The sequence below is a fragment of the Pimephales promelas genome, chromosome 9 (assembly GCF_988280905.1).
Source record: "Pimephales promelas chromosome 9, fPimPro1.hap1.1, whole genome shotgun sequence".
NCBI lineage: Eukaryota > Metazoa > Chordata > Actinopteri > Cypriniformes > Leuciscidae > Pimephales > Pimephales promelas.
Window position 1 is genome coordinate 36740275 of NC_142777.1, and position 16854 is coordinate 36757128.

The 16854-nt window shown below is 36.7% G+C and overlaps 1 protein-coding gene across 2 annotated transcripts in view; it reads right to left on the reverse strand.

The window, feature by feature from the left end:
- The window catches only part of diaph1 (diaphanous related formin 1), a 126222-nt gene that overhangs the window by 79856 nt on the left and 29512 nt on the right, over positions 1-16854 (reverse strand). For both annotated transcript variants that reach the window (XM_089135103.1, XM_089135102.1), the window contains 10 exons: positions 16550-16680; positions 16373-16456; positions 15022-15091; positions 14808-14947; positions 13434-13539; positions 13239-13349; positions 11767-11885; positions 10703-10819; positions 5554-5669; positions 2756-2820 (listed from right to left, as the gene is read on the reverse strand). In XM_089135103.1, coding sequence (XP_088991229.1) covers positions 2756-2820; positions 5554-5669; positions 10703-10819; positions 11767-11885; positions 13239-13349; positions 13434-13539; positions 14808-14947; positions 15022-15091; positions 16373-16456; positions 16550-16680 — 1059 coding nt within the window. The remainder of the gene's footprint in view (positions 1-2755; positions 2821-5553; positions 5670-10702; positions 10820-11766; positions 11886-13238; positions 13350-13433; positions 13540-14807; positions 14948-15021; positions 15092-16372; positions 16457-16549; positions 16681-16854) is intronic.

The following is a 16854-nucleotide window of genomic DNA, read 5'->3' on the forward strand; positions in this document are numbered from 1 at the left end:
CGCCTGACAAGCCTGATGGACACTCTCACACACAAATGCATGAGCAAAGCAGAGATTATTTACTTTATTTTGGCTCTGACGGAGAAAATACAAACACACACACAGAGATAGATAGAGTACATTTCAGGTCCTATAGATACCTGGTGCCGTATTTTAATGATCTGAAACACAAGCATCAAGCGTGAAGCACAAGTAATTTTGTGGGCAGGTCTCGGGCGCTGTTGCGATTTCAGCCCTTTCTCATCCCAAGATCTCATATACTGACGCTTTTGCCAATGCGTAGACATACAACACACATGGCACCCTTTAGCGTCAATATGAGACATAGATATGTATGGGGCATTAGGCGCCTCCTAGTGGTCTAACACAAAACTAAACCTACCCACACTCTGTGCGTGTTATATAGATGCTACAGAGTGCCATGTGCGTTGGAATATATATACGCATTGGCAAAAGCGTCGTATATGACGCCATGGGATGAGAATGCGTTGGCTATTTTACCGGCGGGATAAATGACTCTCGCGCCTGACGCAAGTTTAAAAGGGGTTGGTCTGAAGTAGCTTCATTATTCATAGGTGTGGTTTGGGCGTAACTGAAACAAGCCAATCTTTTTCAGATCTGTCCATCTATTGGATGAAATAATCTCACCCGATTTACACATAAACATGACGGAAGACACAGAGAACATCAGCTTTAGCTTCTGCTCTGACGGCCTCGACACCAGCCGAAAGTTGTGAGTGTGTGTGACACATAGTGTTGCTTTTGTCAACGAAAATTATGACTAAATATTGCCGTTAACGAACCTTTATCACGTGACGAAAACGAGACGAGACGCAACGTAAATGCTGGTCGTGTGACGATGACTATAACGACATGTATAATGCAATATCGTTAACGAATAAAAACGAGACTAAATGTGGTTTACCAAAATAAAAACTATGCTAAAACGTCTCTTCATTTTCGTTGACCAAAACGAGACAAAATGTTATTTAACGTTACTTCGTCTTGTTTAGCCTACTTGCATTATTATTATGCAGCATTTCTATTTCCCGAGCGCTAATCTATTACTGTAGCATGGGTGCGGGAAAAATATATACGCACTGCAAACGGAGTATGTGTGAAACAGGCGTTAGCGTAAACGACAACAAACAAAGTTAAGTCTGACACAGAGAAAGGGATTCATCTTTGGGAGAAAAAGAAGAAATGACATTTGGAAAAACGTTCATTTCATCATGCGTGTAGGGCAGGCTACTTCTAACATGTTTGGTTGGTAAAATAAATATGTTGTAAATTCAATTCAGAGCGTCTCTCATGTCTGTAATGGATGTATTCTTGAGTATTCTTCTATTAGGTAACAATAATATAAGAAGATAAGATTGTTTGAAATGGGTTTGGCTAAAAGAAAATTTTGGTTTAGGCAGGCTACTTATATATTGTCTGGGGTAAATAGAATTGCCTATTAAAAAGACACTAAAATACAATTTTCATTGACTAAAACTAGACTATGTTTTTCGTCATCTAAAACAAGACTAAATTGTCATCAGTTTTCGTCGACTAAAACTAAACTAGACTAAAAAGAGTATGAACGTGACTAAAACTAATAAAAACTAAAAATGTCAGCTTGACACAAAGACTAGACTAAAACTAAAATTAAAACAGACCTAGAACTACTTAAGTACTGTATTTAAGTACTAAAATGCTGTATCTGTACTCTACTAGAGTATTGTTTTTTTCTCATACTTCTACTTTTAGTTCAGTAGATATTTTCAATGAATTTAATACTTTTACTTTTACTATTTTTTTTAATGTTCTGCTAGTTACAATTATAAAAATTTAACGAATCATTCGTTGCAAGTTGTCTTTCATGCTGCCTAAATCACACGCCAGTTTTATAGAGTAATGGTATTGATTGACACACATTGACAACTAATGCAGGGGTTGTCCTGCAATGACATTTTTTTGGCAAATTTGTACCTTATTTGATTGCTAGTTCAAACTTTTGACTGCTTTCCTTAATAATTACTTGACACAATACTTTTACTTTTAGTACTTAAGTAGTGAATTTTAAAATAAACTACTTGCAATACTTAAGTAAAAAAATAGTTTTTCATGTTTTTCAAAATCAAGTGTGGTGCATACAGAGGACTTCAACTTCTACTCAAGTCACTTTTTTGATAGAGCACTTGTACTTTTACTCAAGTCCGGGTTTCTAGTACTTTATACATCTCTGGATGTTTTCCATCTTCAAACCCAACTTTGGTCACCAGTCGACAAGTGTAAATCCCGTCTCCAGAGCGTTTCCCATAATGTTTAAGCATTAGATGAGTGTGTGGCGAACAGACGGTCTTTAGTGGCTGTTTGAACACATTCGACAACATGAGCGTTTACACTACCAAAACAATCCTGATGACAAGCTCAAAACGCTTCAGACCCGTATACACCTATATTTAGAGTCGTCCACTTGTGATCCGATCGACCAAAAGGCATCACACACACACACACGCAAGATAATTGTAGACTGTGTTTGGAGAGTTTGGAGAAAAGATGTCAGGAAGAGACAGGAAATCTTCGTTCTGCTTGTCTCACCTCCCAAATTACACATCTGTCAACTGACAGGCGCACTGAGACAGCGGGGGGCGTCTGGGAGCAGCGGCTGTGTGTGTGTGTGAGAGATCTGGTGTTGTTGATCCATATTGGAGGACTCTAATTTGGTCTAAATCTGTGTGATTCAGTGTGTTTGTCCGTGTGTCAATACCTTTTTTGCCAGATCCGTGGCCTTGGCTTCACTGATTTCCACTTTGGTCTGATCAACCATGTTATCTAGAAAGAGAGAGAGAGAGAGAGAGCGAGTGAATTGATGGTTTTAGAGGTGTGTGTGTGTGTGTAAAGTGCCTTTCACTGCGACACGTCTCTTTTCCTCCTGTGATTCGTGCTCTGATTACTGAACGATCTAATTAAAATCTTCGGCTCGCTCAGACCCATCCCAAACTCACACTAAAATAAGAAAACCAGGAGCGTCTTTGAAATCACCACACAAAGGGCAGCGAGTGAGAATACATTTATACATCTAAAGCTCTTGGAAAACTCTTCTGTGTCTGTTCTCAAACCCTAAAGTCTCTGTGAACTCCAGATCAATATCACTCGCACGTGTGCCCGTTACAAACACAGACCTAAAAGAGTCTGAGGAGAGCGGACTAAGCTTAGTTTAACCGGCCAGAGGGTCAGCGCTGACGTCAGCAGCCAATGGGAGGGCTTTCTGCGGAGATATGATAATGAGATCAGAGGTGACCGAGAACGTCGAGAACGTTTGTATTGGCCAGCTAGAAAGGACATTCAGAATTAATAATGGAAGATTATGCAAGGGAAATATGAAGTAAAGCCCGACCGATAAAGGATTTTGAAAGCCGATACCGATACAAATATTTGTTGGTTTGAAAATCCGATATATCGGCCGATATTTTATTATTATTTTTTTATTTATTTCAGAAACGACGATAAGAGATGATGCGTGTCATTGCTATAACTATCACGCGCTATTAAAGAAATACTTCAGTCACATCGTCAAAAGTTAAAAGGACAGTCAGTCAACTAATAACGTAACGTAACTATTACTAGCTAATTCCGCTTCACTCTCGGGTTATTTAACAGCAGCAAAACTGGACATGATAGTCAGTATAGTCAACGACTGTGTAGAGCGCCCTCTGGTGGACAAACTCTACAACTCCAACACTCATGACATGGTTCAAGCGAGTTTCGTCCGTTTTTATTTTATTTTTGAAATATTTATTTATCGGCCATTATAACTGCCGATACCGATAGTTTGGAAAATGCCTAATATCGGCCTGCCGATATATCGTCTGGCTCTAATATGAAGTTTAGAAAGGAAGTCTGAAAGGATGCATGGAAGTTCATAAGCAAGGAAGAAATTATGTGCCGACGAAAGTACCAAAGGAAGTTTGGATGGATGTAAATAAGGAAAAATGAAAGAAAGGAGGGAAATATTGAAGATAGTATGGAAGGAAGTTCAAAAGAAAGAATTTAAGTAGACTTGAAAGTGGTGAAAGTTCAGAAGTTTAGAGCTTAGTATGCATTGAAGTTCACAGAGACGGATAGACTGACCGGGAGAATGGAAGTTATTATTGAAGGAATAATGGAAATATAGAACTATGATAGTTCATAAGGATAAATGAAGTATGTCATATAAAATCTACAATCTATATGATTCTCTAAAATAAATATATAAAGCTGGTTATTGTGTATTTAAAAATCATTGGATCTCATTCAAGAAACATTCGTAAATATACGAGTGATTTGCGCGTCGTTAAAAGTATTAACGATTTCTGTAATTTACGATTTCGTAATCGTAAATTAACGGTTTTATTAATGTTTAACTGACATATATGCATCACGTTAAGTTTGTTCCAAATGGACGGAAATTGTATCCACAAGTTTCCGAGGGGCGCTCCTGTAAAAAATAAAGTGGGTGAAACTTCCGGTGACGCGGCGGAAGTAGCATTCCAATGGTATTTTGTGTGTTAGTTAGCGAAGAGGCTAGCTGTTTTTCGGAGAATTATTTTACTATTTAAAGACGCAAATCTTTATGAGAGATGTTCGCGGTTGTATGTATAACCGGACTAAACTAATTAAGTGGCTTAAACGTGATTGTTTTAAACATAAGCCGAAAATGAAATCAGAGTGATCCTGCCAACGACTGTAGTTTCCATCACCTCCCAAAAGGCGACGAATCTTCCTGTGTACATTTGTTTAAATTCTTAATATTCTATAAACTCTATCAGCATGTGATTGGCTGTTCGCTACTGATGTTACACCTAAACTCAGGAGTTGACAGAATACCAAATGTGCCAGTTAATGTATTCAAGTAGCACATTCATTTATAATTTTGAATAAACTCCAAAGCACAATGACTAAGTGTGTATTTTTTATTTTAATTGTTTGTCAGCTCGCACAACTGTCTGTCACCATACCTTGATGACTATTGATTATTAATAATATTATTATAATACTCCCAACCAACTACTGCGGAGGGTAAAGGTACTGTTATTTCACCCTTTTGAATTTGGTTGAGGTTGTGTTCCCACATCGTTAGCTAGTTGAATGACTGCCAACTGTTGAACGAACGAGTGTCAAGATTTGTTTACTTCGAACCGGAAGACGCGCCCACTTTTGACGCAAGGCCTCATGGGGCGTAGGAAACTTGTGGATATGCGATTCAAAAACATCTCAAATTTAGGCCTAAATATATTTTTTGAGTGAACCTCAAACATCAGACCCGATATGAGCCAAACCAGACGCCGTCTCTGACAAATACCACATACTAATAATCAGAAAACGAGCTTGTTTTCATATCTTTTTCATTTTAAATGTCCAGCCGGATTCCTCTTGATGAGATTGGAGATGATTTGAAGTTTTGAACGCTGCCACCTTGTGGTCAAATGTGGCATTTAGGAAATGTCATTAACCGGATGTAAAAATCAATGGAAGTCTATGCAATGTCCTCACTCATATCGTGCAACAAATGTGTTTGAGTCTTACCAATCAGAAAACCCACGTCCAGCTCAAACTTCCTACATTTGAAGTCAGGATCACAGCCGTTCCTGTGCAGAACGATCTGAGCCGTACACTCATCGATGAGTTTGTAGTACTGAGGCCTGAGAGACAGAAAGAGAGACGTCAGTCGCTGTTGGACGAGACAAACACTGAGTTCATGAAATAAAGTGATTTTCATCACACTGTTTGCCCAGTCGTCCATGACGACCTCCGGTGACCTTTCAAAACGACACACTGTAGGTAATTTAAGGCGTTCCAAGATTATTTATCCAACATTTCACACACAATGTAACTTAAACATAGAAAGGATTTAAAATGTAAAACAAATTAAGAAGATAACTTCAGACGACAAATAGTGCATAAGCTGATTTAAATCAACTGATGCGCAGAAATGCTGTTTAATGTATGGGATTGTGAGTAACTGGGTAGTCAGATGTCATTTTAATGTGTGTGTGTGAGAGAGAGAGTGAAAATAGCTGACACCTGCGTGTTTGTGTGTGTGATGGTTTGATATTTGAGAGGTTTTTTCAGACAGTCCATTTGAGAAATCTGCCATCTTGACCTGGCGTGAAACGAACTCGATATGTTCTTCATTTTCCACCAAGCTGTTTCTTTTTCCTTTATTTGCCCTCTTCTCTCTCTCTCTCTCTCTCTCTCTCTACACGCGGCCGGATTCTTCCGTGGAGCGAGAGTGACCCCTAGTGTCCGTGTTTCCAACCCCAGCACCTCGATTGAGTTTAACCAGGGGCTTTTGGAGAAATCAGAATAATCCTAATTAATTCTCTCTCGTCAGTGATTAAAGTGGTGAAACGAGAGTTTGTTTGTGGGCAGACGGGCCGCTCGGGGATTTGAGCTGCGGTTATATTTGGAGGATAATTATACGGAGGCGTCGTCACTTTCTGCCGTGTGTCAGCACATTAATCGCTGAAGAGAAACTCATGAAACGATTCTGCTGATGGCAGCGGAGAACCGTCTCGCACTTCTCTTGCTCAGCTCCTTTCAGAAAACCCTCAGTTCTCGCTCGTTTACGTGACTTTCTTAACATTATTTCCCTTCTCTGCTCATAATCTACAACCAAACGGGCAGTTCGTCTTATTAGATCACCCTACGACCCTTCTTTTATTTATCCACACTCGTCAAGTTTGGGATTTAAAGGGATAGTTCACTTTGAAATTATTTTTTGGTATGTTTTATCTTACCTCAAGGGCATCCAAGATGTAGGTGTCTATGTTTCCGCAGTATTTTAAATTTTAAACGTTGTCCGTCAGTCACATAATGGAGGTCTATGGTCACCACCTCAAAAAACATGCACAGAGAGGTCCAAATTAAACATGATTTAATGACTTGTAAATGTAAGTACACATTGATCGCCTAAGACACGAAACGAGCGGTTTGTGTGAGAAAACAAACAGTATTTATATAGTTTTTACCTCTTGTAACCACAGCCACGTCCAAGTGATCTGAGGGCGAGGGCGCTTTACGATATAAAAACTCTTTGTTTTCTCACACAAACCGCTCGTTTCGTGTCTTAGGCCATCAATTAGTACTTACATTTACAAGTCATTAAATCACGTTTAATTTGTACTTCTCTGTGCATGCTCTTTGAGGTGGTGACCATAGACCTCCATTATATGACTGATAGAAAACGGTTTGAGTTAAAAACATCAAAATTTAAACTACTGCGGAAACAAAGACACCTACATCTTGGATGCCCTTGAGGTAAGATAAAACATATCAAAAATTAATTTCAAAGTGAACTATCCCTTTAAATAAACATGGTCTCGTTCTCACACAACAGACCTGGAATATAGTCAAACAGATTTCTATCATTGCAATTGATGCTAATTGTCTCAGACTTGACTGAACGACAACAGGATTTTAATTGGGTGAACTTTTCCTGTAAGTTTTTCTCTAACATCTAAAAACAACTGGAGGAAAGCATTCGATCGATCGATAGTGTGAAGAGACTGATGAGCATGAAATGCACGGCTAGAGATGCGCCTCAAACACACTGCGTGTGAAAATATAAAAGAAAAAATTAGTATGCCATTCAAAACATATCCAGTGTTGTGTTCTTTAAACTCTAAATAATTAAGTGCTCATTATATGCATTATGAACACCGTGTGCACAGTCAGTGAATTTTCATTATCCATGAAAAACCCCAAGTGATCGACTGCATGTGTTAAAGGGCACAGGATACAACAGAAGAAACTGTGACAACGTATCCCATTATACAATGCGCTAAAAAGTAATGTACAATACTGTGCAGTACACTAACATCCCATTTCAAACATTACGCTCTCTCTCTCTCTCTCTCACACACACACACACACACACACACCGAGAGAGAGATGACAGAAACAGGCTCTCCAATTTCCTGCCTGTCGGATCACATTGAGCGGACGAGAAACAAGCAACAAGTCTGAAAACCTGAAAGCATTTATAAACCCTCACACACACACACACACACACACACATAGTTTCTCCATCTGTGCGTGTCTTTTCATACTCACACCATCTCTTTGTTCTGTGTGTGTGTGTGTGTGTGAGAGAGAGAGAATAAGAGTGTGTGGGTGATTTTAGATGTGCAGGTTAGAGAAAAAGAAATGAAAGAAATGTGTAATCATTTCTCTGCCAAAAAACCCTTCTAAATGCATTGGTGTGTGTGTGTGTGTGTGTGTGTGTGTGTGTGTGTGTGTGTGTGTGGCAGTTAATTGAAGCGGGGGTGTCATACAGTGGCTGGGTTCTTATTTCAAGCCGGTCGCCATCGGCAACCGCATCCGCCTCCTGCTGCCCATCAATCAAACGTCTCCCAGTCTCAGACCGCATCCATCTCTCCTGTTTCCCTCCTTTATCCATGAACTCTCACTTTGTAGAAAATATAACTACAATATCGTCTCTTAAAGGGACAGTTCAGCTGAAAATGATTAGTTATACACCCAAACCTGTATGACTTAACAGGAAAACACGTGTAAAACACTGTCCTGGTTTCTACACTCATAACTGTAGTCCATTCAACTTGCGCACTATTCCAGCGTATTTGAGGACACGATATGAGATGTTAACCACCAGATGACTCCGTAAGAAGCAGACTTATGAACCAAAATTAATTAATACAGTTTATCCCTGCTAAAGCTACAGACTGATTTTCTATTTTGTTGTTTGTTTAACATTGGTGTGACAAACAGCTGTGGGTATATTAGGCTGCTGTCACTTTAAAGGTGAAAGTCTCTGAGTTTTTGCAGAACTACGCCCCCTATAATTTTTAATGGAAAAAGTTTTTGCTCTGTTTTTTTCTGATTTAAAGAGCTAATTATCTCAGAATTACGAGATAATTTTTCATGGAAAAAATGTTTTGCTGTTTTTTTTTCTGAATTAACGAGTAAATTATCTCATAATTACGAGATAATTTTTTGATGGAAAAAAGTTTTTGCTGTTTTTTTCTGAATTAACGAGCTAATCATCTCAGAATTACAAGATCATTTTTCATGGAAGTTTTTGCTGTTTTTTTCTGAATTAACGACTCAATTATCTCAGAATTACGAGATCATTTTTCATGAGAAAATAGTTTTCGCTCTGATTTTACTGAATTAATTAGTTCATTATATCAGAATTACAAGATATTTTTTCCAATGAAAAAAGTTTTTGCTCTGTTTTTTTCTGAATTAACGAGTTAATTATCACAGAATTACGAGATAATTTTTCATGGAAAAAAGTTTTTGCTCTGTTTTTCTGAATTAACAAATTAATTATCTCAGAATTACAAGATCATTATTCATGGGAAAATAGTTTGCGCTTGGATTTTACTGAATTAATGAGTTAATTATCTCAGAATTACAAGATAATTTTTCATGGAAGTTTTTGCTGTTTTTTCTGAATTAACGACTTAATTATCTCAGAATTTCAAGAGATTATTTTTCATGGGAAAATAGTTTTCGCTCTGATTTTACTGAATTAATTAGTTAATTATATCAGAATTACAAGATATTTTTTTCAATGAAAAAAGTTTTTGCTCTGTTTTTTTCTGAATTAACGAGTTAATTATCACAGAATTACAAGATAATTTTTCATGGAAAAAAGTTTTTGCTCTGTTTTTCTGAATTAACGAGTTAATTATCTCAGAATTACAAGATCATTATTCATGGGAAAATAGTTTGCGCTCGGATTTTACTGAATTAATGAGTTATCTCAGAATTACGAGATAATTTTTCATGTAAAAAAGTTTTTGCTGTTTTTTTTCTGAATTAACGAGTTAATTATCACATAATTACAAGATAATGTTTCAGGGAAAAAACTTTTTGCTTCGTTTTTCTGAATTAACAAGTTAATTATCTCATAACTACAAGATAATTGTTTCATGAAAAAAGTTTTCGCTCTGTTTTTTTATGAATTAATGAGTTTAGTTGAGATAATTAACTCATTAATTCAGAAAAACGGTAGATTATTTTTCTTCAAGTGAATGCAATACGCTTCCGTATTTGGCCAAATCCATCTCTAATGAGAAGAAACCCCCTGGATGATAATGATGATGGATGCTGATTTTATTTCATTCAATAATGTGTTTAGTTTATTTAGCTTTAGTTATTTTAGTCCTCAAGATAAACAAAATTGCCTTGGAATGTTGAGAAATGCTGTTTAAGTTTTATATTTTATTTCAGTTAATACTTTTTTTATGGTTTTAGTATTAGTTCATATAATAATGCCACTGATTATGTGTCGTGGAGTATTGTGTTCCAACTCAGCCACTTCTATGACTTTTATTATGTAGTCTACATAGACAGCACACAGGCTAGGGAACTTTATATCATGTCTGACCCCTGTGTGTCCAACTCACTCCTTATTCTTTCCTTCTCATCAGTCTAAACTCTTGACAGGTGTGTTTCTTGCTCCTCAAACACACAATAACCTCACTTTCTGCCATTTGTCGCAACCTGAGAGAAGTTGACATCTCTAACATCAGTGATTGACAGCTAAATAACCCTCGAAGCTCAGGCGTATACGTATGTCAGCGATGTGACAGACACCCACAGCACACATCAACTCAATTCGCTCAGTTTAATCATGTTGTCTGTAATTTTCAGAGAGGGTCAAAGGCCACTGTAGGGGTTAGTATGGGGTGATGTACGTTCATACCTGGACATGTAGTCGTTTCGGACCAGAAGCAGATGCTGGAGCAGCGACAGGAACAGAGGTTCAGCTTTAGAGTCCTTTACTGTGTTCATCAAGATCTGGAAGACTTCAGTCACATCAGTGAACACACACAGTTAAAGAACACACACCAAAACAAATCAAAAAATTAAACACATTTTAAGTTAAATAAAATAAATATTACATGATAAAAACAACTTAAATACTAAAATTACTCCCTGAAATAAAACTAACACTGACATGAAACAAACTAAAATGGAAATAGAAATATTAGTAAAAAATAGATTAGATTCGAATTTTGTACATAAAAAAAATATAAAAATAAAGGCTAAACAAAAATATGAATGACAACTATACTTGTATACCAACACTAATTTATCATGCAAAACACATGGATAGTAGACAGCTCTACTGTGATCATTTCTAAGACTATATAAATATTAAATAAAACATTATCTCAATTAAACAATATTTTTCCCAGCGTTTATCTTGTAAATGATGGATATAGGCGCCTAGACTTCATGATGCCACCTGGTGGACAAAACCTGAGAATAGGATTTTTATTAAATATTCAAAAAGGTCATATTTTTACCACATTTGCTTTTTTATAATCTACTTATAATGTTAATTGAGGTATCTTGCACCAAATAAATCATAAATTAGTTTTTCATGATCATTTTTCACTCTCTCTGACTCTTAAATGAGACAATAAAACAAGACTACTGCTATTGTTTTACTACTGTGCTTTCTAAATGTAAATTAACCTATGCTATGATTGGGAAATATCTTCACATTGGAAATGAGGAAAATTTGTTTGTTTTTTTTAATTATTATTATTATAAAGAAAAGACAAAATCCTGTATTATGTGTTATGACCATCTATAGAGTGTAAAATAAATGATTCTGCACTTTTGAGACACCTGGTGGTCATTTTCGGAACTACACTCAGATGCAGCTTTAACTGCTTTAAACCTCCACAGCCCAGCACTGAACCCAAAGCTTTAGACAAGCGTCTCGGAGAGATGATTAACGTCAGCAGGGAAGGATATTCCATCTCAATGCGGACATCGTCCAACCGCGAGCGAAGATCTTCAGAGTCTTCCTCAGCCTGCTCTTCAAACACCTGCAACTGCACCTTGAGCTCCTCGTTCTCTATCGACCTCACTTCCTACACACACACACACACAGAGAATTTAAGAGAAATTTTGAAAGGTGTGTGACATTCCCGGTAACAAACAAGTGACAAAATGCATGTTATGCATGTACAGAAGAGACGAGAGACAATCAAAAAAATTAGTCAAATCTGATTCATTATGATAAAATGATATTTTTCTTAAGATAATAGATGAATTTTTTAAGTTATTTTCTGAGTTATCTAACTATCTATCCATCCATCTAACTAACTAACTAACTAACAATCTATCTATCCATCCAACTAACTAACTACCTATCCATCCATCTAACTATCTATCCATCCATCCATTTAACTAACTAACTAACTAACTAACTAACTAACTAACTAACTAACTATCCATTAATCTAACTATCCAACTATCCATCTAACTAACTATCTATCCATTATCCAACTAACTAGAAAACTATCTATCCATCCATCTAACTAACCATCCATCTAACTACCTATCTATCTATCCATCCATCTAACTAACTATCCATCTAACTAACTATCTAACTATCCATCTAACTAACTAACTATCTATCTATCCATCCAACTAACTATCTATCCATCCATCCATCTAACTAACTAACTAACTATCTATCCATTCATCTAACTATCCAACTATCTATCCATCATCTAACTAACTATCTATCCATTACCCAACTAACTAGATAACTATCTATCCATTCATGTAACTAACTATCCATCTAACTATCTATCCATCCAACATCCATCCATCTATCCAACTAACTATCTATCCATCCATCTAACTAACTATCTAACTATCCATCTAACTATCTAACTAACTATCCATCTATATAACTAACTAGATAACTATCTATCCATCCATATAACTAACTAGATAACTATCTATCCATCCATCTAACTATCTAACTAACTATCTATCCATATAACTAACTAGATAACTATCTATCCATCCATCTAACTATCCATCCAACCAACCAACCAACCAACTAACTAACTGACTAACTAACTAACTAACTAACTAACTAACCATCCATCTTTATTTGTATCGCCCTCTTCCCTTCTTTCTTTTGTTATGGTGTGATTATGGCTGTACATGTTGTCACAAGATATCAGAATCATTATAAAAAATTATTAAAGGGGTTCCATTCTTTGTTTAATTAAATTTTATGAATTAAACAGAAATGACCCATTAAACTAAAGCATTATGCAATCATCTAAGAATATTTTTTTGGCATAAAGGCTTATTTAACATCGAGTCAAGAAGAGCTCTATACAGGATCCCCTTGAACCTTTATTTGAACTGAAAGTATAGTGTTGTGTTTGTGCTTTGGTGTGTGTGTGTGTGTGTGTTCTGACCTTCAGCATGTCTTTGAGTCCCAGTCTCATGAGCTCTGATCTCAGATGGATCCTGAAGTCCAGTTCCTCCACGCGACTGATGAGAGCGTTGATCAGCTGCATACAGCCGGCCTGCACACACACGTTTCATTCGATGTCATTAGGGCAGGTGAGGGGAACTGACTTGAACCTGTGTGTCAGCAGTGTGTGTTTGACCTTGAGAGTGATGGAGTTCTTCTGCATGCCGGACAGCAGCGGCTGGAACCTCTCGACCTCCTGCTCTTCACCATGTTCAGTGATACACTCCAGAACACGCTCGTGACTGAAACACACACACGACACACATCATCACACTTATTAGCCCTCAAATTGTATTCACTTTATAGCCCTTAAACCTGTAATTGTGGACAAATGTGGGCACAGAGGACGCAGGTGTGATCCTAATTTTTATTTATTATACATGTTATATCAGTGTCTTCGATAAAGTTTTGTCTATCCATTTATGATGTTGTTTTTTATTTGGGGAGTGTTTTTGAATTTATTTACTTCAAAAAGTACCATATTTTCTATGTAAATTATGCTTCTGTTTTATTTTTTTTATTTTTTAACTACATTCAAATATCATTCCCATAAGTTTTTAGAGCTAAAACCTAAAGATGAAGTGACTTTGCTGTTATATTGGCTTATTTTCGAATGCTCTAAATGACAGTTTTTCCCATTCATTTCTACGGGTGCCCATTTCTGACCCAAATACAAGATTAAAGAGGGTTTTTTTTCACCCACTTAACATTGTAGAATTGAGTCAAAAAAAATTGTGTGTGTTCAGGAGGAAAACTTAGGAAAAGTAGCCAAGTCTTGTACCGCTCAGATCAAGGGAAGTATTTTTTAAAAAATAAATCAAAACTATTTTGCCCACATTTGTCCAGAATACGGTTTTAGGATTAAAGTCCTTTTCAGTGGATCATTTGAGGTGCATCTTAAAACAGCCCATCTCAACTGTGGCTCATAATTCTCATTTAAGGTTTTTCATAGTCAGAATGATAATTGAACATTAATTTATAATAAATGACTTACTAATGTATAAGGGACTCACTTTAAGACAAGCTAAAACTATATAGACTAATAAAGAAAGTATTTAAAAATAAAACATTACTAAAGCAGAAAATATAAAAATACATTTACTTTAAAATATAAGTTTTAAAAACTTATTTAAAGATAATTGTGCAAATATTAGTGCCGTCAAATGTATTTATGATTAATTGCATCTAACATAAAAGTATATAATGTATATATATATAAACATATATGTATGTGTGTGCGTTCTGTATATATAATCGATTTTACAGCACTAGTAGTGATAAGTAGTGACAGCAATAATGTTTTTGTCTGTGTTCCATCCCATAGTGATACAAAAGGACTGTTGCTATAGTAACCTCCTCAGGTGAACATGACTTGTTATTGGGCATCTATTTGGCACCAGTCAAAAATGTACATGATGAGCTTGTGTGGATATAAAAATACTATAATCTGGTGAAAGATTAGCTCAACACAGCTTCACACACACACACACACACACACACACACACACACCTGTTTGCCGGATGCTCCAGGATACAGATGGCAGACAGAATTCTGACAACATCCACCATCATGTGCGGGACTTTGGGATTGATGGATCGCACGAGGAGAGGGATTCCCTCTGGTGACATCAGCATGGCTTTAAGACCGTGCTGAGAGAGAGAGAGAGAGACATTAATAACAGTTTTCACATGTGTGTACAATAAAGGCTCAGATCTGCTCTCACCTTGTTGTTCATGAACGCTTTGAGACATCGAATGATCTCATGTTGACATTTAACACCAATCCCAGCATTTCTGCGAAACACAGGTTTATGTTGAAATCATTTGCATTTATTATAAATAATTCTGATCCTGGATGCTGATTGGTCAATACAGCATTCCAGTTACGATACCTTTATTAGGTAAAAAATATATTTAATATGTCGTATATTAGATACAAAAATATTAGGCGTCTATTAAAACCGTTTAGTCGTGACCACATTTACAATGGCATATGGTACCTTATTTCTTCATTTTTCAACTAAATTGAGACAAAATCCAAAATGTAATTCCTTAAAGGAGTAGTTCACTTAAAAAAAAATTGCTGATAATTTACTCACCCCCATGTCATCCAAGATGTCCATGTCTTTCTTTCTTCAGTCGAAAAGAAATGAAGGTTTTTGATGAAAACATTCCAGGATTTTCTCCATATAATGGACTTCAATGGGAACCAAACGGTTCAAGGTCCAAAAGACACTTTCAGTGCAGCTTCAAAGGGATTTAACGACACCAGACGATGAAAAAGGGTCTTATCTAGCGAAACGATCGCTCATTTAAAAAATAAATGAAAAAGTTTAAGGTTTATAACCTCAAATGCTCACCTTGCTCTGTTCTGTGATGCGCATTCGTGACTCTCCTGTTCGAACTCGAACGCGCATCACGAACGCGCATCACAGAACAGAATAAGGTGAGCATTTGAGCTTATAAAACTTAAACTTGGTTATTTATTTATTAAATGGCCGATCGTTTCGCTAGATAAGACCCTTATTCATCGCCTGGAATCATTTAAAACCCTTTGAACAGTTTGCACTGAAACTGTCTTTTGGACCTTGAACCGTTTGGACCCCATTGAAGTCCATTATATGGAGAAAAATCCTGAAATGTTTTCATCAAAAACCTCCATTTCTTTTCGATTGAGGAATGAATGACATGGATATATTGGATGACATGGGGGTGAGTACATTATCAGCAAAAGTTTTTCTAAAAGTGAACTACTCCTTTAAATCCTAAAAGCAAAAGGTGCAAAAGAATAAATAGAAGTAAATAATCCAACAAAAACAGATGAATCATGCACAAACCTATAGCGTTCAAATCTTATTTTAAAGCAATGTTGTGGTCATGAGACCTTTATCAGGAATAGTTATTAATTAAATATAGTTTTCGCATTTTTCTTCTAGAATATTTGCTTGATATTTGTTTTAAAAACAAAATCAAACTACTTTACAGCAGCTATACTACTGAATGAAATACACTCAATCACTCTTATATCGCATACATCTTGAAAATGAACATTTTGTATGTGTGTTTATGTCATACAAGGATTCATCTCTCTCTTCTTGAAGTTTCTTGAGGAACGCCAGAAGCAAAGCCAAACCCTCGTCTCCAAACGTCTGGACCCAACTAAGAAATAAAACACACACACAACGGTCAGCTGAAATCACACGCTTAGAAACGGCTCACTTTAAGTGTGTGTGTGTGTGTGTTTGTGTGTACCTGACGGGGTTGTTGTTTAATGACACACGCAGTGACTCCAGGCAGCCCAGTAACTGTGCGTCTCTCAGATCGGTCTTCAGTTCCTGGATGTATATCAGCGCCGACTTCGAGCTCTCCTTCTGGCTCTTGCCCTAAAACACACACACACACACGCAGCGTAGAATGAGTCTACAGCATGAACAAGCGCAGTGCTGATGTCACACACCCGTAATGACGGCCGAAAGCCTCATGTTGCACATTAAAGCTTTACAACTTTTTGTTGTCAGTTCTTCTCTTAAAGTGACAGTACACCAAAAAATGAAAAC